This window comes from Lynx rufus, unplaced genomic scaffold (genome assembly GCF_022079265.1).
Source record: "Lynx rufus isolate CCGP_SWC_20201006 ecotype Redwood Valley unplaced genomic scaffold, mLynRuf1.p SCAF_17, whole genome shotgun sequence".
Classification (NCBI taxonomy): Eukaryota; Metazoa; Chordata; class Mammalia; order Carnivora; family Felidae; genus Lynx; species Lynx rufus.
The window spans coordinates 29,965,238-29,988,883 of NW_025814831.1; the positions used below are offsets into that span (position 1 = coordinate 29,965,238).

Below are 23,646 nucleotides of genomic sequence, written 5' to 3' on the forward strand. Positions count from 1 at the left end.
AAGAGCACATTTACCACGATGAGCACGGAGTAGAGAATTGTTGAATCACTACATTGTATACCTCGAACTAATAGAATACCGTATGTTAAATATACTGGAATTAAACAACCAGGCCTGTCTTCCTGAGCAGATGAGGGTCTGCTCAGAAACATGATTTTTTTCACCACCTTATTGTCCAACTTGGTAATAAACTTACGAAAAATCATGAATTATACCATTCCCGTGGGTGAATTTTATGGTATGTACTTAACCACTTCAGAGTTATCAAAAAGATTTTTTGTCATAAAATGGAGAAAACCACAAAAGGCTGAGTAAGTATGAACAGGAATTTTTTTTTATGACGCATAACAGCACTCACCCCAAAACGCTCCTGGTGAAAGGTTCTGAGCACTTCGTGGGGGGGGGGGTGTGGTGGCAGGATGGGAGTGGGGGACTTCCTTCTATTTATCTGTGTGTCTCAAATTTTCCACAATACGCATATTACCACATAATGGAACAAAGTTGTAAAAACTAAGTGAAAATTCCATCTCCACAAGGACTAGCTCTTGCCAGCCCCCAGGGAATATTCAAAAAATACTTTAGGGCCGGAAGACCCTAGCAGATACACAGTAAAATCTGTTTTCGTTTCATGGCCTCTCCCACCCAGGCCGAACCCCGGGAGGAGGCAGACTCACACTCTCTCCCCAGTTCCGTCATCTCCTGCGGGCACCCCCAGAACCGCATTCACAGTCCCCAGCCAGCTCACAGTCCCTCTGTCAGCTCAACTTGAAAGACACCTTTCTGCCCAGCCCACCCTGCCCCGGCTTCCCCTCTTCTCACCCACCTTTCACGCTTTACTTGGAGCCCGGGGCCCCTTCCCACGCACCACGTGGGCCCCAGGCTCTGCTGGGCAAGTGCCTGCCCTTCCTGTTCAGGGCCCCTGTGAGCGCTCGCATTTCTGCAGCCTGCTCCCCGCCAGGCTCCTGCTCCCGCAGGCTCCGCTTCAGACTGTCCTCCTAAATCGCTTTCACGGGGTCACTATCAAGCTGCAAAGCTTTCAATGGCTCCCCTGGGCCTATCGGACAATTTTTTTTTTATTTTTTTTTTTTAACGTTTATTTATTTTTGAGACAGAGAGAGACAGAGCATGAACAGGGGAGGGTCAGAGAGAGAGAGGGAGACACAGAATCTGAAACAGGCTCCAGGCTCTGAGCAATCAGCACAGAGCCCGACGCGGGGCTCGAACTCACGGACCGCGAGATCGTGACCTGAGCCGAAGCCGGCCGCTTAACCGACTGAGCCACCCAGGCGCCCCCCTATCGGACAAATTTAATCGGCAGTCCCGGCCTGAGGTCCCCAGCCCTAAGAGCCCCACCTACCCTGGACAGACCTCCTGCCACCACCCCCCCGCACCCTGGCTGAGGGCTGGCTCTGGGGCCCTACTGGCCTCAGGCAGAGCTAGCTACTGAGCACTTGGAATGTGACCAGAGTGACCGAGAAACTGAGTTTTACGTTTATTCTAATTAGAATTAACTTAGTTTTACACTTAAAAACTGATGCTCGATTCACTTAGTGGAAAATGCTTCAGTATGTTTGGAACAACTTCAGGATGCGAGCCTACTCTTCCAACTGTACATTTTATGAAATCTAAATATAGATCAAGTATGCCAGTGAAATTTTAGCAACTGAATTAAGATATGCTGTCTGAGTGATGCACGGAATTTAGAAGATTCATTTTTTTTAATCTTGTGAAAAAAAGAATGTAAAATATCCTGCCATTTTTTATATTGCTTACATGTTAAAAATATTTAATTGGGTTAAATAAAACATTATTTAAAAAAAATGTTTTGAATGTTTATTTTTGAGGGGGAGAGACAGAGCGACAGAGCACAAGCAGGGGAGGGGCAGAGAGAGAGAGGGAGACACAGAATCCGAAGCAGGCTCTAGGCTCTGAGTTGTCGGCACAGAGCCCAACGCGGGGCTCGAACCCACGAACTGTGAGATCATGACCTGAACCGAAGTCGAACGCTTAACCGACTGAGCCACCCAGGGGCCCCCCGCCAAACACTATTTAAATTAAGGAAATTTTTAAGTAATCTTTATACCCGACAACATGGGGCTTAACCCACTACCTTGAGATTGAGTCACATGCTCTACTGACAAAGCCAGCCAGGCGCCCTGAACAAAACATTATTTAATATAAATTCACCTGTTTCTTTCTACTTTCTTATTTATTTTGAGAGAGAGAAAGAGAGCGAGCGAGCAGGGGCGCACAAGAGGGGGAGGGGCAAAGAGAGAGAGAATGGAAGAGAGACAGAATCCCAAGCAGGCTCTGCACCATCAGTGCAATGTGGGGCTCGACCTCATGAACTCTGATATCATGACCCGAGCTGAGATCAACAGTCAGACGCCCAACCAACTGTGCCACCCAGGCGCCCCTTCTTTCTACTTTTTAAATGCGATTCTTAGAACATTTTAAGTAACAGATGTGGCTTGCCCTCTATTTCTGCCAGCAAGTGCTGCTCTAGAAAGAGAAGGAGCAGAGGCTTCCGCAGGACTCCCCTGGGCACACCAGTTAGCACCGCAGCGTTAGTAACGGTACCTACACCCCAGAAGCCACCTAAGTTCTAACTTCCCGCCCATCACGGACTTCTGTCAAGAAGTCAGGAGATGAGAAAACGTTCACACATCAAATGGCTGTAAGGGGGGAAAGCATGCACAAAATCCCACACACAAAACAAGGAAACACACTCGATTCATTGCACTAACGCATGGGATCGAGGCAATCCCACTTGTCTATATATAGCTGCTTTCCTAATATCTTCCAATTTTCTACAACGAACACAGATTATTTTTATAAAAGTAGCAGTGAAGGTTATTTCTTTTGCACTTCAGCCTGGCCTGAAATGCTTTCTGTTTCCTTCCTTTCTACCAACGTGAATGCCTCTCTGGGGCAGGCTCAGGGCCACCTCTTCCAGGAAGGTGTCAGTGGTTCCAGGGGGCTTGACTCAGAGGAGCTGGAGGGCCCTCCTGCTCATGCACCACAAAGGCCAGGCCAGGCCGAGGCACCCCAGGAGCCTGGCCCAGGGGCCCCCACACGGCCTCACCACCACTGCTTCCGACCCTTTGCTTATCAAGCTCTGTGTGTTCAGGCACGGTGCCAAGTTACCATCGTAAGAAAAGCACCCTTATTAACCCCATTGTACGGGTGGGCAAATTGAGAATCAGAGAGGAGAGGCACTCACCCAGAGCCACGTGGCTGGTCAGCAACAGAGAGTAGAGACTTAAACTCAGGTTAGCTGCTAACTCCAGACAACTTGCTCTTAGTCACCGTGGCAGGGGCCTCCCTTGGAGGTCTACCATCGTGGCTCACGGGGCCCTCACCACTAGCACGTCAGGGCCAAACACACCTTCCTACGGTACCAGGGGCCGCCACCCACACTCCCCTCCTCCCAGCTGAACCCCACCCACATTCTTCCTCTATATCCCGTCCTCACACCAAGTACCGGCCTCTGGGCCCTTTGTCCTGCAGCTCCTCGTACCTGGGACATCTTTCCCAGTCAGGATGTCAGGATGGGGGTGAGGGGAAGGGGAAGACAAGGGCAGGAGCAGTGTGTGAGGACAAGCTCTCCTGGACCACCTCCCTCCTCTGTACTCAATCACGCAGTCATTCGATGATAAACATTTACCGAGTACCCACCTCGTGCTAAGTTCCGCGGGGGGGGGGGGTATAAACGGGAATAAGGAAGCCAGTAGGCCTGACAAGCCGTATGCAATCACTGCGGCACAAGGAAATAATCTCAAGAGTGACGGCAGTTACGTGGGCTTTGGGGGGTGGGATGGGGACACGGCCTCAGATGGGGAAACTGGGCTGATCACGGGGCTGCACAGAGTTAGAGGCTGTGGGCGGCAAAGCCTTCAGCAGACAGAGACGCAGGAGCCCCGCCGGTGCCCAGGTGGCACTTAGGAAGCGCTGGCTGGTTCGTGGTGGGGAAAGAGGTCAGGCCAGGCACACTCCACACCCCCTCCACCCCCACCCCGTCCTCACCTGGAGGAAGGTGGCAGGGCTGTGTGTTACAGGGCTCCACCTCCCCAGGCTTGGACTGCGCCAGGCTCCCACAGCGGCTGGGCGGCCCGAGGGCACACACGACTTGGCGACGCCGAGTGCCCGAGCTGCAGCTCTTGGAGCACTGGGGCCCGCGGGGTAGGCGTGCAAACAGAAGGAGAGAGACCCTGAGGCTGGGGGTCCCCACAAGGAAGGGAGGGGGAACACGCCCGGTAATGCAGGTCAGACCCAAGCATGGTCAAGTGTCCGGCCACCTGTCAGAGACCCAAGGGGCCGGGATTGGGCAGCAGCCATGGAAGGGAAGGAGGCAAGTGCTCACTAGACCCCAGGCGCCCACATGCCAGGCCTGGTCGCTGACGGGGGGACAGTCTTCATGCGCGCAGGGCTCAGAGACGGGGGGGCGGTCCTCCAAGGAGCACGCTGTCGCCTGGAGCAGAGACCCCTCGTCGCCCCGGCAAGTGACACTCCGCTTCCGGATCCCGGCACCACAGCTGACAGAACACTGTAAGGACCAGGCTGTCAGCAGGAGCTCGTCCTCGCCCGGAGGAGCCATGCCAGGGCAGACAGCTGGAGGCGCACCTGCCGGCACGGAGGGTGGACAGCACTCTACTGCCCACGTCCGGTTCCCGGGCTCAGGGAGGCTGAGTCACTCTTCTGAGGCCACACAGCCTACACCAGGGCTGCTGACACCAAGCTTAGGTACATTTTCCACATCCCCTCGTTCAAAAGTTGGACATATGTATGTGCCGGAAGCAGCTGACCAGCAGCCCCAGACAGTGCCAGCTCCTCCCTCGCCCCCAAACAATGGGCTCAGCTGCTTCTTCGTGCCAAGGCAAAGCCTTTCCCACCCTGCCTGGGATCCTGGAGAAGGAGGAAGAGTCCAAGAAGCTCCTCCTAGCCCCCACCTTGGCCACAGCTCCCAAGACCGCCTAGCAGGTCACTTTACCTCCCCGGATCTATTTCCCCAGCAGAGGAGAAGCCTCCCAGTCAGACTCTGCTGCCGCCCAGGCCCCCAAGGCCCAGCACCTGATTTCCTCCCCTCCCTCCACCCCCACCCCAGCCCCTTCTAGGCAGGGGCCTCACCTCTCCCCAGGGCTCCGCGCTCCAGGATGCACAGCGCTGCAGGTTGCAAGGCCGCATGGTGGGGGGCTTCCCGGGCAGGCCTGCACACTCGGCCTCCTCAGTGGCCTCCTGGACGCCAGCCCCATCGGACAAGACGCAGTAGACAGAGCGGGACTGGGAGCCGCCACCACAGGAGGCTGAGCAGGGCGACCAGGGCCCCATCTTCCAGCTGGCAAGGAGCAGGTATCCGGTCAGGCTGGCCCAGCAGCAGAAGCCGGAGCCCAGGCCCAAGCTGGCACCGGCTGTCACATGCAGAGTGGACTGGGGATCCCCCAACCCGGCCCCAATCTAGGCCTGACAGGTGCAGGGGGGAGGGGAGGCAGAAAGCTCTGCACCAAAGGCCAAGCCCTCCACTTGCCATCTCCCACCACCGAGCACTGGTCCCTACAGCACGGAGCCTAGCTGCCCGTTTTAGCTTTCCTGTCCTCACTCGATCCCCCTTTCTCCTTCTCACCAGGTGCCCTGTCGTCCCCAGCCAGACTCCATTGCCACTGCATCTGACCTTAGCTGGGGCATCTCCCAGAGGGGTCGTGCTCACCCACTCGTGGAGTGGTACCGCCCGGCCCTGCGGCACAAGGACCAGAGGAAAGGGCAGCCCCGAGTGCACCATGCAAAGCCAAGCCCACCACCATCCCGAGAGGCCAGCTGTCACCAAGGCCATGAGAGTGGAAGGACTGCACCAACGTGGCAAGGAGCCTGTGGCCTGCAGATTACCTGTTCCTGCAGGCACGCTGGGCCCCAGCAAGGTGCCACGCTCTGGGCTGGTGCAGGTAAGAGGTCCTTGGTGCGTGAACAAAGGCATGGCTGATGCCCACAGGCCCTCTGGCCCGATCCCTGGCCCACTTCTTGGCATCTGCCAAGTCCCCTGCTGGCTCAGACAGGGCCTCCAGTACCTTTCCCCACTCTCCCACCACCGGCCTGGACATTCTGAGCCCTGGGCACACATGAATGGACAGAACAGCCCTGGATCTCATGCCCGTGCCCCTCTACTGTTTTCCCCCCATGGCAGCTGCCTCTGCCCCACTCTGGCCACAGCTGTAGGGAGACCTGGACCAACCCAACTGTTTGCTCAAGTGGCCTAGAGACCACACTGCCTTCCTATCCAAGGGCCCGGGCCCCACCATGGGTGGAGGGGGCTGGCAGAGGCCTCACCGCTTGGTCTGCGGACAGGGGTGAGTGCTGCAGGGGCGGTGGTCAGTCGGCCGCAGCTGGGGCTGGCACATGTGGTCAGGGTAGACCTCGTTGTCAGTGGTGCAGAACACTGGGCGGGACTGGTGACCTGTAGAGGCCCGGCCATCGCGGGCAGGGGGGGGGGTCAGTCAGCCTCCACCAAACGCATTCTCTGGGCTGGGCATCATTCTGGACACACCCCAAGTGTCATCTTGATTCTCAGCTGACCCCCTGGGATACGTGCCATCGTCATCTCCAATTTACAGATGAGGAAACTGAGGTTTGAGGAGTATGATCTGCTGGTGATGGAACCCTACTACGATGCATGGTCATCGGCTCCGAGCCCAGCCTCCGCTGCCACCTCGGGGAAGCCTTCTTTGGTTCTCTTAGCTTAGAAGGGGGGGGGGGACCCTTCATGGAGTGCCCAACCCCTGGGTTTCCTCCAGGTGACCCCCAAGACATGCAAATGTCCCACGTACGTGTCCATCTCCCCGGGGCTGCCCTCACCTCCACCGCACTCGGTGCTGCAGTCACTCCACGAGCCGTGGCTCCAGTGGAAGCCGGGCCGGGGGCTGCCCAGGGGCAGGTGGTACTCGTAGCTCACGCCTGGGTTGGGCTCCTGGCTGAGGAGCTGTGCGGGAGGGTCCTCACTGAGGCCTGCCCCCAGTGGGACCCCTCCTCATCAGCAGGACAGTGGCCCCCACCTCGCCTCTCGGGGAGCAGGTAGCCCCGCTCCCTGGCAGCCCCTCACCTCAATGACTAGGGGCTCTGAGGTGGGGCCACGAGCCAGGAGCCGCTCAGGTGCCAGGTCCCCCTCAGCCCCTCGCTCGTAGTGCAGGACAGTGCTGGCCACAGGCAGGGCCCAGGCACCCCCGATGGTCCAGTGCCCGTTGAGGTAGTATTCGCCACGGATGCTCTTCACCGCTGCGCAGAGGTGAGCCGCCCGGTCAGCAGCTGGGGCAGGACCCACCGCCCTGCCACAGCCCAGACTCGCCCCGGACCACTCACCCAGGAAATTCCTGCTGGCGGCCGCCTCCTCCACCCGGATGCTGGTAGCCCCCGAGGGAATTATGAGGATCTGGTTGTAGCCTGCAGGGGCAAGGATACTCTGGGCCCACCCACGCCCCGGCAGCACAGACGGGGTCAGGGACAGGCAGGGCTGGGCAGCTTGGGGAAGAGTCCTCCAGAAGGGAAAGTGGCCCCGCAAAGGTGAGAAGGGTCGGCAGGCTTGGGCGCCCAAACTGACTGGGGATTTGGGGGGAGGGGGGAGGAAATGGGGACCGTGGGGGAGGGTTGAGCAGGGGCATCCAGCTGGTGGCAGTGTGAGATCACACTTGCCAGACTGGACCCTCCCAGTGCCATGAGGGTTACTCGGATGGAATGGAAGGCAGGAGAGGAAGGGACAGGCAACACACCCTCGTCTCAACGGCCTGTGGGCCCCCAGAGAACCCCCACCTCTGCTGAGGTCATTGGCATCAAAGGTGCCTGTGACGGGGTAGCAGGTGGTGCCGTCACCCCCACACTGCAGACACTTGTCCTCCTCCTTTGATGAGTCTAGGTTGTGGTCACAGCCAACGGCCTACCGGGCAGAGGAGGAGATGAAAAAGACCAGAGGGAGTCACAGATACACCAGGATCCAAATGCTGGTCGCTGGTCAGATCAGGGAAGAGCAGTGAGTACTCATCAGCCATTGAGGCCGAGTAAGCACTGGATGTAGCCTGTGGCCGGCCATCTACCTCTTCTGCTGGCTCAGCACCCGTCTCCCCTCCTCTGGCAACAACACCTCATTTCCCACAGTGTGGACAGAGCCCCCCAACGGTGGGTGTGGGCAAATCAGCAGGTTCTACGCCTTGCTCAAAGAGAGTGGTTCACGGGACGCCCCGAGCCAAGACAAATCAGAGGGAGCCCCAGCTCACTGGAACTCCTGGAAAGAGGGCACCCTCTCCAGCCAGAGCTTGGAGCTGCTGGTGGCCATGTACACACCTCACGTTTCCAGCAATCTCATCCAGGCACCTGAAGTCGCCAGCCCACCCCCCGATGGCTTTTCCCCCGACTTTGTCAGTTTTAGTTGGGCTTCTGTAACTTGCCACCCAGAAGGTTGCTCTTATCCCAGTGCTCAAGTTTTCAAAGGGCAAAGTTAAAAGGTCCTAGGGCATTTACAATGCAAAGACACCTTAGAAGCTGGTCATGGTAAGACATCAAGCTCATGAGAGCCATTGGCTCTGCTGGTGTGGGGCAGGGGACATCCTGCAATAAGCCTGAGTGGGGCCCCAGGCTGAGTAACAGGGGTGTGGGGGTGTGGGGGTCGGGGGGTGGGCAGGGGGACATCCTTCAATAAGCCCAAGGCCAGGATGGGCAGCATGGGGGGAGGCGGGGAGCAGGTGGGAGGTGGGCAGGGGCGCAACTCACCCGGCAGCTGCCCTCCACACACACGTCCCGTTTGCCAGGCTCGCAGGGCGTCCCGTCCACGACAGCCTCCCTGTGCTTGTAGTAGAAGTTCTCCCCCTTGGGAATGCAGTTCAGTTCACACTTGTTCGGGGCTGAGCAGGCAAAGGGAAAAGCTGAGACCCCGGGCAAGCACCAAGTCCTACCCTAGGAACAGGGAAGCATGGGCAGGGGCCAGAATCACACAGATGGCAGAGAGAGAAAGCCCTTGCAGCAGTTCCCCCAGTGGCTCAGAACCCCGCCCCACCCCAGGGAGAAGGGACAGCCACAAAACTGCCGCATTCCTGGGGATCAAGTTGAAGAAAAACCCCAAGATAAAGAAAAAGCCAGCCACTTGAAGAGGTCTACCTCATCCTTATAGACAAGCCCATGTGTTAACAGTCAGCTATTCTAAGGAAATTATTCACAGAATACTATGCACATTGACTTTGCTATAAAGAATTACAAGGACTATGCGGTAACGTGTGAAGATGCTTATAACACACGATGCAAAATGGTGCTACGTAATAACTATAAATGCGTAAATGTATATAGAGAAAATAACGTGAAAAATGCTAAAATGGAATGCTAGACCAATCCTGTGAAACACCAAAGGAGGCATCCCTTGCATGACCCTTTCTAACCTTTCCTCTGTGTTCCAATTTTTTTCTTTTTAAAAATTTTTGTAAACATTTGAGAGAGACACAGAGGGAGACAGAGAATCCCAAGCAGGCTCCACGCTGTCAGCACGGAGCCTGCTTCAAGGCTCGAACTCACAAACCGCAAGCCCACAGCCTGAGCTGAATCAAGAGTTGGACGCTTAACCGACTGAGCCACCCAGGTGCCCCCTTATTTTTCTATAATACGGATACATTTAAATTATCCGGGCAGAGCAAAGAATGTCAACAGGCTCCCCTGGGGCCACTCCTCTAGCCAAGACCCTTTTCCCCATCCCTTGGTACACACAGGATATAAATGCTCATTTGATTCGGAATCCAGAGTACCATACTTCCCAGGAGTCATTTGCAATGGGCAGTGAAAACTAACACTCAGGATTAGCCTAAGGAATCTTCTGACGCCTCTAAAATGTTTTAATTATGTACAAGTGTTTTTTCTGAAACCATATTGCTCTAAAAATTAACCACTCTCCTCAAAGCTCTTCAGAGCAAGCCCTTGGGGGCCAGAGATCCTGAGTAAATGGACTCTTGCCATACCAAGCCCCTTGCAGCCCCAGCCTGCAGTTGGCCCAAACATGGACCCACCCTACCAGCACTCCTCCTCCCCAAGGCTTCTGTGCACCTTGAGGAATACTTCTGGAGCAGGCCAAACAAAGCCGCGCTTAACATGGCAAGGACGCGGCCTTCATGGCTTTGTTTGAAAAACAGAGATGGAAAAAAGGATGGAGAGACCTCAAAATGACCCCGGCTGTTGTGCTGCAGTGGGCACACGCCAGGAGAACGGTGGCACCGTAAGGTTGTTGTTGTTGTTTAATGTATTTGACAGAGCATCTGTAAAATGGTGGTAGGAATTGTGTAATGGAAGATCAATGTACGGAGGAGATCCCAAACAGGTGGGGCACAGTGCAGAGCAAGGCGGGGTGCAGCAGCAGGGGCACCGGTGCGGAGGACCGCCACTTACCCCCGTAGTAGGGCAGCCATTTGTAACGCTTTCCCTGGAAGTCCTGGCCGTCGAACTGGGCACACTGCTCGGCCCGGAAGTCCCTGGCACCGGTGGGGCAGCTCTGCGGGGGGCCAGCAGGGAAGGGAGGAGCAGGTGGGCACTTCCTTTCCCCCCCCCACACACCTCCTTGCTGCTTGGTGCAGCTCCAGAGCACCTCCTTGCTGGGGCTTTGGGCTGCTGGAGGGGAGGCTGTCATTTGCGGTGTGGGGTGAGGAAGGGGCTTCCCACAGCCCAGGCTGTGCACCAGTGGGAGGACACCCCGGGGACTGGGAGGTCAGCCGGGTAGGGGGTCCCAGAGCTTTACCTCAGTGTGGCAAGAACGGTGGCTCCGGACAGGGCCCACGCAGCTGGAGCCTCCGTCTGTCCTGAGGATGAGAACACCGCACCGGGAAGGCCCGGACCCCACCAACCAACACCCCCTCCTCCTCCTGGGGCTCCCCTGCAGGCCCCGCTGGACAGAGGAGGGATGCCTGTGCACGCACAGGTTCCCCCAGGTAGGTGTAATGAGCCCCGAGTTTATACTTGGAAGAAGCTGGACTCAGCAGCCTATTCTGGACTTTCTCTAACTCAGGGCTACTCGGCCTCTTAAAGCAGCTTTCCAAAGAAGACCCCAATTCTGCCTTTGGAGATAAAATAAGACGGAATATATGCACATCTGGTAAGGTTATTCTGCCATTTAAGGTGTATATGAGCATAATGTGCTTAGAATAATAGCTCATGTCTCTTCCTCTTCACGCAAGGTTCTCAGGAATAGTGAGGTAACCCACCAACAGGCAAAGGGTCACCCCCTTGTTTTGTGCCCCACCCGCCATGGCACCTATCAGAGTGCAGGGCACATAGGCATTTGATCCCTCACTTATTAAAGTGGGAGACACGTATACTTAAAGAGGCTGCAGGTGGAGAAAATGCACAGGTTAGCAATTGTTGAAGATCGTTCAGTAATTCACCAAGAATTTACTGCACCTGCCACCTGAAGCATTAGGAACTAGAGACTCGGGTACGTGAGGCAGGCCTGTCTCTAGTTCCCCTGAAATCAGGTTGATTGTTGGAATCAGAGTGTACGTACGTGGCAAATGGACTTGATTCCAAATATTCCACCGATGCTGCTCCCAGAGCAAACCTATTGCTCAGGACCAGCGGACTCCCCGACCAGCCTGCCCCCTGCCCTCTTCTAACAGGCTGGCCCCGGCCAGCCTCCCCTACCTCTGGGAGTAGCAGGGGCGCTCCCGGAAGCTGATGCCCCCTCCGCAGGTCCGGCTGCAGGGGCCCCAGCTGCCCCAGGGGCCCCAGAGGTCACTCTGCCGCCTCACCTTGGGAGCCTGGAGGAAAAGACACGCAGAGGAGTGTGAGTCACTCAGCCCCCCACAAGGGCACAGGGGCTCCCCAGAGGACCCTTGCCTAAAAACATTCCCCGATCTCACTTTGGGAGCCAGGCCCTTCAAGGACTTGGCAAGAACACCAGGCACCCCGAACATTCATTTACAGAACTCGCCGGCTTTCACCATAAGGGGCGAAAAGCCCTACTGCAAGCATGCCCTGGCCGCCTGTGCCCAGCACCCACGAAGCAGACATCCACTTGCCCGGCAGATGGGAGGGAGGGACCAAGCCTGCCAGATCTTAGAGCCGGGCTACCTACCCCTCCACACTGTCTCCCCGAGGAACGAAAGCACATTTGGCTTCAGCCACGGGCAGCACAGGCATGTTTTGTTTCTCTATAATTACTCAAACCACAAGCTGATGGTGTGGAGCCAGAATAAGCGGGTCCAGCCCGTCCTCCTGCTGGCCTGTCCTCACCTGCTCCTGCTCTCAGTACCCAGTCTCTCCTGCTCTGACTTCCTCCTCCCGGGGCAACTCAGGGGCCCCCTTTCCTGCAGCGCTCTTCCCAGGGCTGTGCTGTGCCGTGCAGGGGTGGGGGTGAGAGAAGGTGTGAGTGGGTGGAAACAGAGACAGAGGAAACCACTCCTGACCAGCCTGGGGTTGGCAGGCAGTGACTGGGCGTGATGGCCAGGGTGCATATCCGCTTTATTCATCCCTAACCCCTGTCAGCACTGAGAAGAGCCAAGAAGCACTCGGGGACCCCGTGGTGGCTCTGCCCTTGGCTGAGGCCAGAAATAGGAGGCAGCTGAGCTGGGGGCGTGCAGTGGAGGGGCGGAGGAGAGTTCTAGGCCCCAGCTGAGCTCACATGGTGTGGGGAGGAGGAGGCAGGAAAAGGTTGCTCAGGTGTTCCTAAGACAGAAAGCACCTAATAGGACCCAGGTCGTTTTGTGCACCTTGACTCACTTCACCTGCACAGGAACCTGAGGGTGGGTATTATAACCCCCAATTAAAGGGAATCTAAGGCCTGATGATTTGGTTACGGTCACACAATTGTTAGGGGGTGGCTCTGGGTTTCCTCCTGGGGCCTTGACTCTGGCAACATAGCCCCTCCACCTGAGCGATGGCTTCATGCCCAGGCACCAGAGAAAGCCTGTGCCAAGGATCTCATGGTGTGACATTAGGGAGCAAGGACCATGGGGTGGCAGAGGTGGCCGCGGGCAGGTGGCCTCTAGCCCACCCATCCCTCTGACTGTGGCCCATGCTGCCTGGCCCTGCCCCTTCTCATCCTTGACTCACACTCTACAGAGGCGGCATTTCCCCTCCTTCCCCAGGGACTGCCTGTCTCACAGACGGTGGACAGGGATGTGGGGGTCCCCCTAGCAAAGAGCTCTCCGGGGGCAGGATGGGACCTGGCTGCTTCCGTGCCTTCCACCCAGTCAATGCCAGCAGAAGCTTGGCAGGAGCAGCTCCCAGGACCAAGCCCAGCTCTGTGGCCCCTCCTCTCCTGGAGGTTTGTCCTGCCATCTAGAAGATTTTTCATATAACCTCAGGCCCCCAGGTTTGCTCTCCAGGGAGCTCTGTTCTTCGGGCCCTGTTAACAAAACAGCTACCCTGATCACCAGTGGGCTCCCGTGTCCTCTAAATTTGCACTAATGCAGTATCCATGAGCCTCGTGTGGCTATTTAAGTTAATTAAAGAAATCAAATCAAAGAAAAAACTTAGTTCTTCAGCTGCACTAGCCACACGTCATGCGCTCGGTAGCCACGTGTAGCCACTCGGTAACCAAGTGTCTATCTTACGGGACAGCACAGATTCAGGACGTTGATCATCTCAGAGAGGTCTGTTGGCCATCCCTGCCCTGGATGCCAGCCCCCAGCGAGGAGGAATGACCGGCACCCACAAACCTCGAAGCACAGTCAAGCTGAGGGGCAGCCCGCTTTGTCCCAGGCAGACTGCAGATGGGATGAGCCATCTAGCCTGCGTCTTGGCTTGTGCCAGCACGGCCCCCTCCCCTTCCTTCCTCCCTGGAAGACTACTGGGTGGGGGGAGGGCAGTGGCAAGTTGCCATTCCTGCAAACTGCACCCTGCAGCCTGGCGGGCAGCTCCGGGCACCTTGACTAGACCCCTTCAAGGTGCCATCCGCTTTTAAAGGAACTTTATTGTTTTTGGCCTTCCCTGCAGGGACAGGGCTCTGAGCTGCGGTGGGGTGGCTCCTCCCTGGTCCTAAACCCTGGGGCATTCTCCATCCCCCATTCCCTGCTCCCAAGCTGGGAGCCTGGCCAGGTAGAGCCGAACTCACCGAGGACCCAGGGGCCGGGGCCAGCAGCAGGGGCACGAGCAGGAACATCCGGATCTCGGCCTGCATCTCAGCCTGTGGGAGAGGCCGGGGTGGGCAGGGCAGGGATCAGGACCGGTCAGTGGGTGGGCAGGGGTGCATCTCTCCCTCCCCGTTGCCCACAGGTGACCAGAGAGCTACAGGGGGACCAGAGGGAAGGCCATGGGGCTCAGTGGCGCTCATGTCAGCAGGGAGGGGCGGGGTGGAAGTAGAGAAGGCCTACTACTGGCTTCTAAAAGTCCAAGAGTATCTTCTTTCACGATTCAAAGGGGAAAAAAAGAGGGCAATTAAAAATACTTCTCGTTGAGGGGCATCTGGGTGGCTCAGTGGGCTGAGTGTCAGACTCTTGGTTTCCGCTCAGGTCAAGATATGGTGGTTCGTGAGATGGAGCCCCCACGTAGGGCTCTGTGGTGACAGTGCAGAGCCTGCTTGGGATTCTCTCTCTCTCCCTCTCTCTCTGGCTCTCCCCTGCTCACATCATCTCTCTCTCAAAATAAATAAATAAATAAGCGTTTAAAAAAAAATACTTCTTGTTGAAAGACCGGTTCAGAATCAAAGCAATCACCTATTTTTAATTTAGCAAGAGGTTGCTTTTTAAATTTTTGTTTATTTTTTTTTGAGAGAGAGAGAGAGAGCGTGAGAATGAGTGGGGGAGGGGCAGAGAGAGGCGAGAAAGAATCCCAAGCAGGCTCCACGCTCTCAGCTCGCAGAGCCCAAGCAGGGCTCTATCTCAAGAACCCCGAGATCATGACCAGAGCAGAAGTCAAGAGTTGCATGCTGCACCGACTGGGCCACCCAGGCGCCCCAAGAGATTGCTTTTTAAAAATCATTACAGGGATGCCTGGGTGACTCAGTTAAGCATCCAACTTCAGCTCAGGTCATGATCTCCAGGTTTGTGGGTTCAAGCCCCGCATCGGGCTCTGTGCCAACAGCTCAGAGCCTGGAGCTTGCTTCAGATTCTGTCTCCCTCACTCTCTGCCCCTGTCCCACTCATGCTCTGTCTCTCTCTCTCTCTTTCTCAAAAATAAACATTAAAAAAAATTTTTTTTAATCCATCACACCAGTTGTTTCTAAAACTTGTTAATATAGGGGCGCCTGGCTGGCTCAGTGGGTGGAGCATGCGACTCTTCATGAGAGGGTTGTGAGTCTGAGCCCCACGGTTAGGTGTAGAGATTACTTAAAAATAAAATCTTACAAATATATATATATACAATTTTTTTAAAGAAATTCTCTGGGGGCGCCTGGATGGCCCAGTCAGTTAAGCGCCCAACGTGGGCTCAAGTCATGATCTCCAGGTTTGAGTTCAAGCCCCAAAGAATCAGGCTATGAGCACAGAGCCCACTTCTCATCCTCTGTCTACCTTTCTCTTCCCCTCCCCCGCTCATGTGCACGCGCACTCTTTCAAAAATAAACATTTTTAAAAGTTGCATTTAAAAAACTCTCCCAAGGGGCGCCTGGGTGGCGCAGTCGGTTAAACGTCCGACTTCAGCCAGGTCACGATCTCGCGGTCCGTGAGTTCGAGCCCCGCGTCGGGCTCTGGGCTGATGGCTCAGAGCCTGGAGCCTGTTTCCGATTCTGTGTCTCCCTCTCTCTCTGCCCCTCCCCCGTTCATGCTCTGTCTCTCTCTGTCCCAAAAATAAATAAATGTTGAAAAAAAAAAATTAAAAAAAAAAAAAAACTCTCCCAAGATGCTTTCAAAGCTCAAATGCTTTAAAAAAGTCAATTGTAACCCTACTGTAAACCCAAGTCAGCATTTCTCTGCACAAGAAAGTCTCCACAAGTGGACCCCAGTGTGGTGTGTGTGTTCAGCCTGTGCACTGTACCAAAGAATGACATAAGCAATTTGCTCCTTCAGTACAAAACAGCAAGCGAGTACTGACTTGTGAGTTCAAATTTACAAATCTGTAATTCTACCAATGTTCTAATTTTTTTTTTTTAAGCATAAAATGACTTCATTTTACAAGGACAAAACAGAGCACACACAAGCCAAGTTCAGCAAAATTTAACCTGGCACGTTTAGCGACGTACATGCTTCGTTAATTTAGCACAAACACTGATTCATTTGGTCGTTATTTTCACAGTCAAATCAGAGGTTCCTGGGGCTTGCAGGCGGGGGGCAGGGAGGACGGCCTTCTCTCCCCACACCCCACCGCCCAGGACGACCTCTGCTCTGCGCACCCCGCCCCCGCCCCGCAGCTCCTGTAACAGCACCGTACTGTTCTAGGGCTCATGCCAAGATGAGTGTTGGGGAGATGCTTCTCTAAAGCCGGCTGCCTTAAGGGGCGGAGGTGAGCAGAGCCAAGGGAGAGACGGAAGGACAGAAGAAAGACTGGACTTAAAATTGCTACTAGGTACTACCACCACGGCTGCAATTACACTAGATCAAGGCCCACATGTGCAATCCCAGGGTCCTGGAAAGCCTGGAAGGCTATTTCAATTCACTTGGGAGAAAAACGCAAAAAAGACCGGCCCTGGGTCTTGGGCACCGGACTACTCTGCGGGGCTCCCCCAACTGCCCGAGGGCAGGGCCCGCTGCGCACCCGTCCGACAGTGGGGGCTCCTTTCACACCGTGTCCCCGAGGAACGCGGCGGTGCCAGACCTGGGCCGAAGCGGAGGCCAAGCCCGTCTGCTCCTCCTCGCGGGGGCTGGCCCGCGACCCGTACCTGGGGTCCCTGCGCGCCAGGCGCCGCGTGTCCACAGGGTCCCCAGCGGATGCGGAGACGCCCGAGGCCGGTGCGACACCCTTCCCCGTCTGCCTCCCACGCAAGAATCTTCCCCACGTCGGTCACGAGGAGGCGCCCGCGGTCCACAGTCCCGGCCCGGGGACGTGCCCGCGCCCCCACCCGCCCGCCCGGGAACGCGCGGGCGCAGACCCCCCAAAGTGGAAAGGTGACCTTCCCACGCGAGGCGCCAGGGCCACCGGGCACGTGCTGGCCCTGACGGCACCTCCGGGAGGGGCACGCTCGGTCTCCTGGGCCCGGCGCCTGGGAGGCGCGGCAAAGGCGTCCCACCGAGGCAAGGTCCGAGGGGGCGGACGGCGTCTGCGCGGGGCTCCGGCTGCGTCCGACCGCCCACCACTAGCCCCAGTGGCTCCCGGCGTCTCCCGCCCGCCGGTGACCTCCCAGCCCCGCCCGAGGTGCGGTGCGGAGCGGTGACCTCGGTGGACAGAGCCGGAGGCGGGTTCCCCTCCGGGACCCCCTACTTCCTCCGATACCGCTCTTCCTGCGGGCCAGGCGGGGCACGTTCCTGCAGCAGCCCCGGAGCGAGCCGCCCCTGCCCCCGGGGCACTGGCCCTCCGCTTTCCTACCTGGGTCTCCGGCCGCGCGGGGCACGCAGCGCTGCTCCGTCGGTGCCCGCCCCTGGAATGGGAGGTTGGCCTGGCGGCGCGGAACGCCTGCGGAGGTTGGACTTTCTCTCCCTGCCGCTGGCTGGCTTTTCCCCGCCCCATCTCCCCCCGCCCCAGCCAGCCCTGCAGACACCCATCCCCAATCCCAGTGGAAAGCCCCCGCCCCCCTGCAGTGACCCGTGCTGCATCCCCTTGGGTCTGTGCCAGAGCTTGGCTTGCCCTCCATTCTGTGTTTCCTCTACTGGGGGGGGGGGGGCACCAGTCACCACCCCGGTCCCACTTCCTCTGTCTAAGCCATCCATCTCGGTGCCATCCCGCTCCATGCTCACCTTACATACAACACACCTCTGCGTCCAGCCGTCCGCCTCTTCCACCCTTGAATTCTGTACAGGCAGACCTCACTTTCTTGTGCCTCCTTGGGTTGTTGGTTTGGAGGATTGAGGGTTTTTGGTTGTTGGGTGGTTTTGTGTTTTGGGGGTTTTTGTTTTTTGTTGTGTTTTTTTGTGTGTGTAATTTGCTTGGTTGCACTTTATTGCATTTTTTACAAAGTGAAGGTTTGTGGCAACCCTGCCTAGAGCAAGTCTACTGGCCCCATTTTTCCAACAGTATTTGCTCACTTCGTGTCATATATTGGCAATTCTGGCAATATTCAAAATTTTTCATTATTAAATGTTATGGTGACCAGTGATCAGTGGTTAGGATGCCCTGAAAGTTCAGATGACGGTTAGCATTTTTCATCAATGAAGTCTTTTTTAATTAGAAAAAAATGTTTTTTTTTTAGGGGCACCTGACTGGCTCAGTTGGTAGGGCATGCAGCTCTTTTTTTTCTTTTTTTAAATATCTATCTATCTATTTATTTAGAGGGCGGCAAGGCAGAGAGAGACTGAGAGAGAGAGAATCCCAACCAGGCTCTGTGCTGTCAGTGCAGAGCCCCCTGTGGGGCTCAAACTCACAAACTGTGAGATCATGACCTGAGCCGAAATCAAAAGCTCAGCTTAACCCGCTGAGCATGCGACTCTTGATCTCAGGGGTTGTTAGTTTGAGCCCTGTGCTGGGCATACAGTTTACTTTAAAAAAAAATGTTTTAGGGGCGCCTGGGTGGCTCAGTGGGTTAAGCGTCTGACTTCAACTCAAGTCATGATCTCACCGCTCATGAGTTTGAGCCCCGTGTCGAGCTCTGTGCGGACAGCTCAGAGTCTGGAGCCTGCTTCAGATTCTGTCTCAGTCTCTCTCTGCCCTTCCCTCGCTCATGCTGTCTCTCTCTCTGTCTCTCAAAAATAAATTTAAAAACATTTTTAAAAATTTTTAGTTTTTTAGACATGTTATTGCATACTTCATAGACTACAGTATAGTGTAAACCTAAGTTTTATATACTCTGGGAAACCAAAAAATCTATTTGACTCACTTTATTGTGATATTCGCGTTATTGCAGTGGTTTGGGGCTGAACCTGGCGTATCTCCAAAGTATGCCTGTACTTCAGCCACAGCTGTTTCTCCTCACACAGGCTGCTGTTTGCTACCCTCCCAGCCAGCTTTTCACACTGCCTAGAATGCATTCTGAAAATCCACTCTACCTTGCAAGCTACTACTCATCCCTCAAGGCCCTGACCAAATGTCACCTCTTCTAGAAGCCTTCCCCATACTGTAGCAGGCAGAATTGGTGCCCGCCCCCCTCCCTCAGTCTCTGTCCCTGTCTGCTGTAGTTTATGGTGCATCACTCTGTGGGAACCCGAGTCTCCCTGACTCAGCTTGTAAGAGGCTAAGGATAAAGCTTGCCTTCCCATCACCTGTGCCCAAGGCACTAGTTAGGATCAAAGTAGGGACTCAATATATGTGATACATTTCATTTCCTTTCCGCATTGTCCTTTTTCTCAGCAAAGGCACTTCTTGCCTGCCATCCCTTTTTGACTGAAAATCACCTACCCCCAGGAAAATAGCATTGGCCCTGGGCCACATGGGAGGTGGGGAGTTCACACGGCTGGTCCCTTTCCCTCATCTCCTTTATTTTTTTTATTTTTGAGAGAGAGAGAGAGAGAGAGAGAGAGAGTGCGAGCAGGGCAGGGGCAGAGAGAGGGAGACACAGAATCCAAAGCAGGCTCCAGGCTCTGAGCTGTCTGCACAGAGCCCGACACGGGGCTCTAACCCACAAACCGCGAGATCATGACCTGAGCCAAAGTCAGATGCTCAACTGACTGAGCCACCCAAGCCCCCCTCCCTCATCTTCTTATACCTTCCGTCCTTTACTTACCCTGAGCACTGGTCATTTCTCCCATGGCCTCCTTTCGGGCAGAGAAACACCAGTAGGAAGCTCCCCGCCCCCATTGAGAGCCCCAGCCCCTGTAGATCATCTCTCTAAGTTGTCACTGATGCTCAGACAAAACGCTTATTAAAACATAAGCATTTTACATCTGTCCCATTTCTTACCCATCAGTGAAGAAAGAAGCGGCAGCAGCTGTGTAGCAGGGGCCCCTGGGGACTAGTGTGAATTCTTAGGCAAAGATAAAGCTTGGCAGAGAAAAGGGAGTGGAATTACCCAAAGCCTGTCTAGAAAAGGAAAATAGCGTCTTCCATTCAAGAAGCCCCACTCCCTGCCCCCATCAGCCAGGAATTTTCTGGGCTTGGTCAAAGGTCCCTTAAGTGGGAGGAAGCTGCTTCTCCTGCTCTGGGGGGTGGGGCCGCTGAGGCACCTTCCTGGTCTGCTCCTGTTTTTCCTCAGTGATCCCTTCTCAGGCACCCAGGCCCATGATTTCTTGCTCCTCACCCCCGCTGCAAAGAAGACCCAGAAGGTAGGGAAGCAGAGTCAACACGCAGCGTGAAGGAGCCAGGCTCGAGCAGTTCCTGGCTTGGGCAAGTAGTCCTCTCCCAAGCCTCAAGTTCTCTACCCCAGAGGGATGTGTGAGCACGGTGCCCAGAACATAATTGTTCACCAAAAATTGTGTGCACAATTGGTGCACACACACAAAAAAAATGGTGATTTAGAAAGAAGATTCTGGGGTGAGACCAGAGACCTTCCCTCTCATTGTAAATCCCCCTCTGCCTGGCCCTTCTACCTGCTGGTCTGAGAAGCCCAGGGTGCAGAAGGGGGTACAGCCCTTGGAGGCAGACAGACCTAGACTGGGAACCTGTTCTGCTCTGTGTGTGAACTTAGGACTAAATCATGTCACCTCCTTAAGCCTCACCTTGCTCAGCTGAGCCTCACACAGAGCGTGGTAGAGTAGGGAAGTACTTAGCCGCTATAAAGCTCCTACTAAGTGCGTGCTCAGCAAAAGTTCCTTCTGCCCCGTGCTCCCTCTGCCTGTTTCCTGGGTTCTTTACATCTGGATCATCTCAGCAGATTGCAGATCCAGGGACACAGCCTAGAAATAAGTGGCCAGATCTTCTTGTAAGGCTGGGTTAGAATGGAAACCCATTCCAGGCTCCAAGGATAGGCCACTTCCAGGAGGCCTTCCCTTAAAGCCTACCTCTGTGCTCCCACAGCGCCGGGATTGCACTTTGGAACTACTACAGTGATACGAATGTGTCCCTTTCCTCCCTCTAAATTGTGAATCTTGCAAGGTCAGGGAAAGTGGAAGCCGCTTTATAGCGGCTAAGTACTTCCCTACTCTACCCACCCTCTGTGCGAGGCTCAGCTGAGCAAGTTGAGGCTTAAGTAAGGACATTGAGAGCTCATGGAACGGACAGGAAGCCTGGAGAATCAGGCACAGACAAGGGCCAGAGTCCCCACCAATGCCACAGACCATGGCCCAGGAGCAGTTCTGGTTAGGACTGTCCTGTTGGTCTCTGGAAGCTGCCACCACCACTTTCAGGTTACAATGACCCATATCATCCCCAGAGAAAATCCTGAATGGTCCTCATAGATGCCAACCCCAACAGGAAGGAGCACGGCTGCACCCTGACCGCTAAGACCTACGAAGCAAGAGTCGGCAGGTTGCCCGGATGGGAACCTCGTTCCGATGTGCAGCTGCTGGCACACGGCGCTTGTTTAACTGGACTTGGAGAGGATGCTGCTTCTCTTCTTCCCTCTCTTGCTGATGGTTGTTTATTCATTCCAGGGACACTTGAAGGCCTCCTCTTCCAGAAGCTGCGGAGAGACCTGTCCAGTGGTGGCAAACGCGTAAGTAACACCCAGGTCTCTGGAGGGAAAAAGTGCTGCCCAGTAGCCTTTATCAACTTCCGTGGGTAAATACTCCATGGCTGTTTTCAGGCTACCAAGGTGATGTCGCTAAGCACAGAGCTGGGAAGAGATGTGGTCGGCTGTCCCAAGCTGTCGCAACACACAGACCGTCTTGCCCTTGGGGAGTTTACCTTCTAGTAGGGCACTGCATTCTAGCGCTATGTGTTAATCCAGAATAAAACTATCTGCAAAAGGAAATCCAAAAGGAAAAAGAACGCTTCACATGAGAGGATTTCTCCGTTTCTCTCTCTGCCTTTTCTTCCCTTCCTCTCCCATGCATCTATCCATTTCTCTTGCTGGAGTCATTCAAAGTTTCGGGTGGGTGGGGGAGGGGAGCGTTAAATGCCCCTTGCCAGTCTGCCCCTCAACTTGACTCTGTGCTTTCAGATCCCAACACTAATCTGTCTTCCTCCCCCTGTTGCTGCCATGTCCAGGTCAGGACCTTGAAACACCGAGCAAGACCATGAGAAGAAGTCCAAAGCTCAGTATATCTGACAAGTGCTGTCATAAGATAAGCCACCTGACCTGTGGAGGGGAGGTTTATGCTCAAAGGTGGGACAGAAATACAGCTCCCCGACACTTCCTGCAGACACGAGGGCCACCCAGAGAGAAAGAACAAATCCTGGGATGTCCTTCAGTGACATCAGGCCTGACACAGACCCACCCCATCTGCCCCATCCTCAGTCCAGATCCCGGGACAGGGCACCAGGAGGGAGGGCGAGGCCATTTGAAGACGCTTGGTGTTAGGGCAGCAACACGGAGGGAGGTAGGGAGCTTTCCAGAAAATATTTCCTGGTTGGCTTCCGCCCAGCAGCTCCAGCCTCAATCTCATCCCTTTCCTTCCACACGGGAACACACACACTCACCCCTGCACACGTGTGTGTGCGCACACACGCTCACACACACCGTAAGGGTCGGCCTACAGTCTCCTGCAGAAGCTAACTGCATGAACTCCTGGAGACATTAAGGAAGAAGGTGTGAGGAGCCCACGTTGCCCACCCTCTGCTTCCTAAGTGGGAGGGGGCTTCAGAGCTCAGGCCCCCACAAAGGTCAATGTGGGGTGTGGGGCCAATCTGCAGCATGCAGGCCCGGAGGGTCCCCCTCAGCTCAGGGTGGGTGTCCCATGGCTGAGTGGCAGTGGCCTCGGTGCCCCTATCAGCAGTGACAGGGACAGGGCAGATCCTCTCTCCCCCTCTGAAGACCCCTGTGCCTCTGCCTCAGCATCCCCTGCTCTGCTGCTGCTGTCCCCTGTGGGCTGCCAGGGAGGGCCGGGGACTGGGACCCCCACAGGCCAGCTGCCAAAGCTCTTCAGATCCTTTCTTCTCGGTCTCTCTCCACCGCACTCTCAGGGCACGGCTCATCTCCTCTGCCGCTTCATCCTCTGTATTTGGATAATTCTCAGCCTGGAAGCTGACAAGTGTCTGTGCCTTGTGCCAAAGGCCTAGAAACATTACTCAGAAAGTCAGAGGACCAGCACCTCTCAATTCGGAAACACAATTCCCAATGCTCAAGTTAAATGAAAGGGGAAATTCTACTAACTTTGTCGGGGGGGTAGGGTGGGGTGGGGAGCTTCTCTAACTTCAGTAATTTGTGAACCTATTATCCTGACCCTTATTTTAGAGCATGATACCACTTAAAAATGCATGGACATAAAACTAGGTCTAAGCCTTTTATTTTTACAGCTTTATATAACTATACTCCTATTACATATGTCTAGGCCCCAATTCCTTATTAGAAACTCTCGGGGCCAAATGGGTTTCAGGGTTGAGCATTTTTCAGATTTTAGAAGTTACTAAACTGCATATGACATACTACCTCCAGTACTTTCTGGAAGCTTTCTTTAATCAAAACCAACCAACCAAAATCAACAACAAAACTACATGCACTTATACCTCTGCAGCAAAACATACAAATATTCACCTAAACAGGCTAAACTGAGACTCTGAATAGCCTCAGGCCACTCCTACTCACAAGCCTAGGAGAAACCTTTTGGTTTTCAGAGCCATTTGAATTTCATAATTGCAAATAAGGGA

At 55.1% G+C, this 23,646-nt stretch overlaps 1 protein-coding gene across 1 annotated transcript in view; it reads right to left on the reverse strand.

The window, feature by feature from the left end:
* PAPLN (papilin, proteoglycan like sulfated glycoprotein) overlaps positions 1-12,455 on the reverse strand; it is a 29,622-nt gene extending 17,167 nt beyond the window's left edge. Inside the window, exons 1-13 of the mRNA XM_047079743.1 lie at positions 12,408-12,455; positions 11,644-11,759; positions 10,745-10,805; positions 10,399-10,501; positions 8,746-8,876; positions 7,792-7,915; positions 7,345-7,425; positions 7,088-7,260; positions 6,844-6,967; positions 6,319-6,445; positions 5,128-5,335; positions 4,364-4,546; positions 4,027-4,168 (exon numbers count right to left, since the gene is read on the reverse strand). Of these exons, the coding sequence (XP_046935699.1) occupies positions 4,027-4,168; positions 4,364-4,546; positions 5,128-5,335; positions 6,319-6,445; positions 6,844-6,967; positions 7,088-7,260; positions 7,345-7,425; positions 7,792-7,915; positions 8,746-8,876; positions 10,399-10,501; positions 10,745-10,805; positions 11,644-11,759; positions 12,408-12,455 (1,621 nt within the window). The remainder of the gene's footprint in view (positions 1-4,026; positions 4,169-4,363; positions 4,547-5,127; positions 5,336-6,318; positions 6,446-6,843; positions 6,968-7,087; positions 7,261-7,344; positions 7,426-7,791; positions 7,916-8,745; positions 8,877-10,398; positions 10,502-10,744; positions 10,806-11,643; positions 11,760-12,407) is intronic.
* Positions 12,456-23,646: the final 11,191 nt, after the last annotated feature.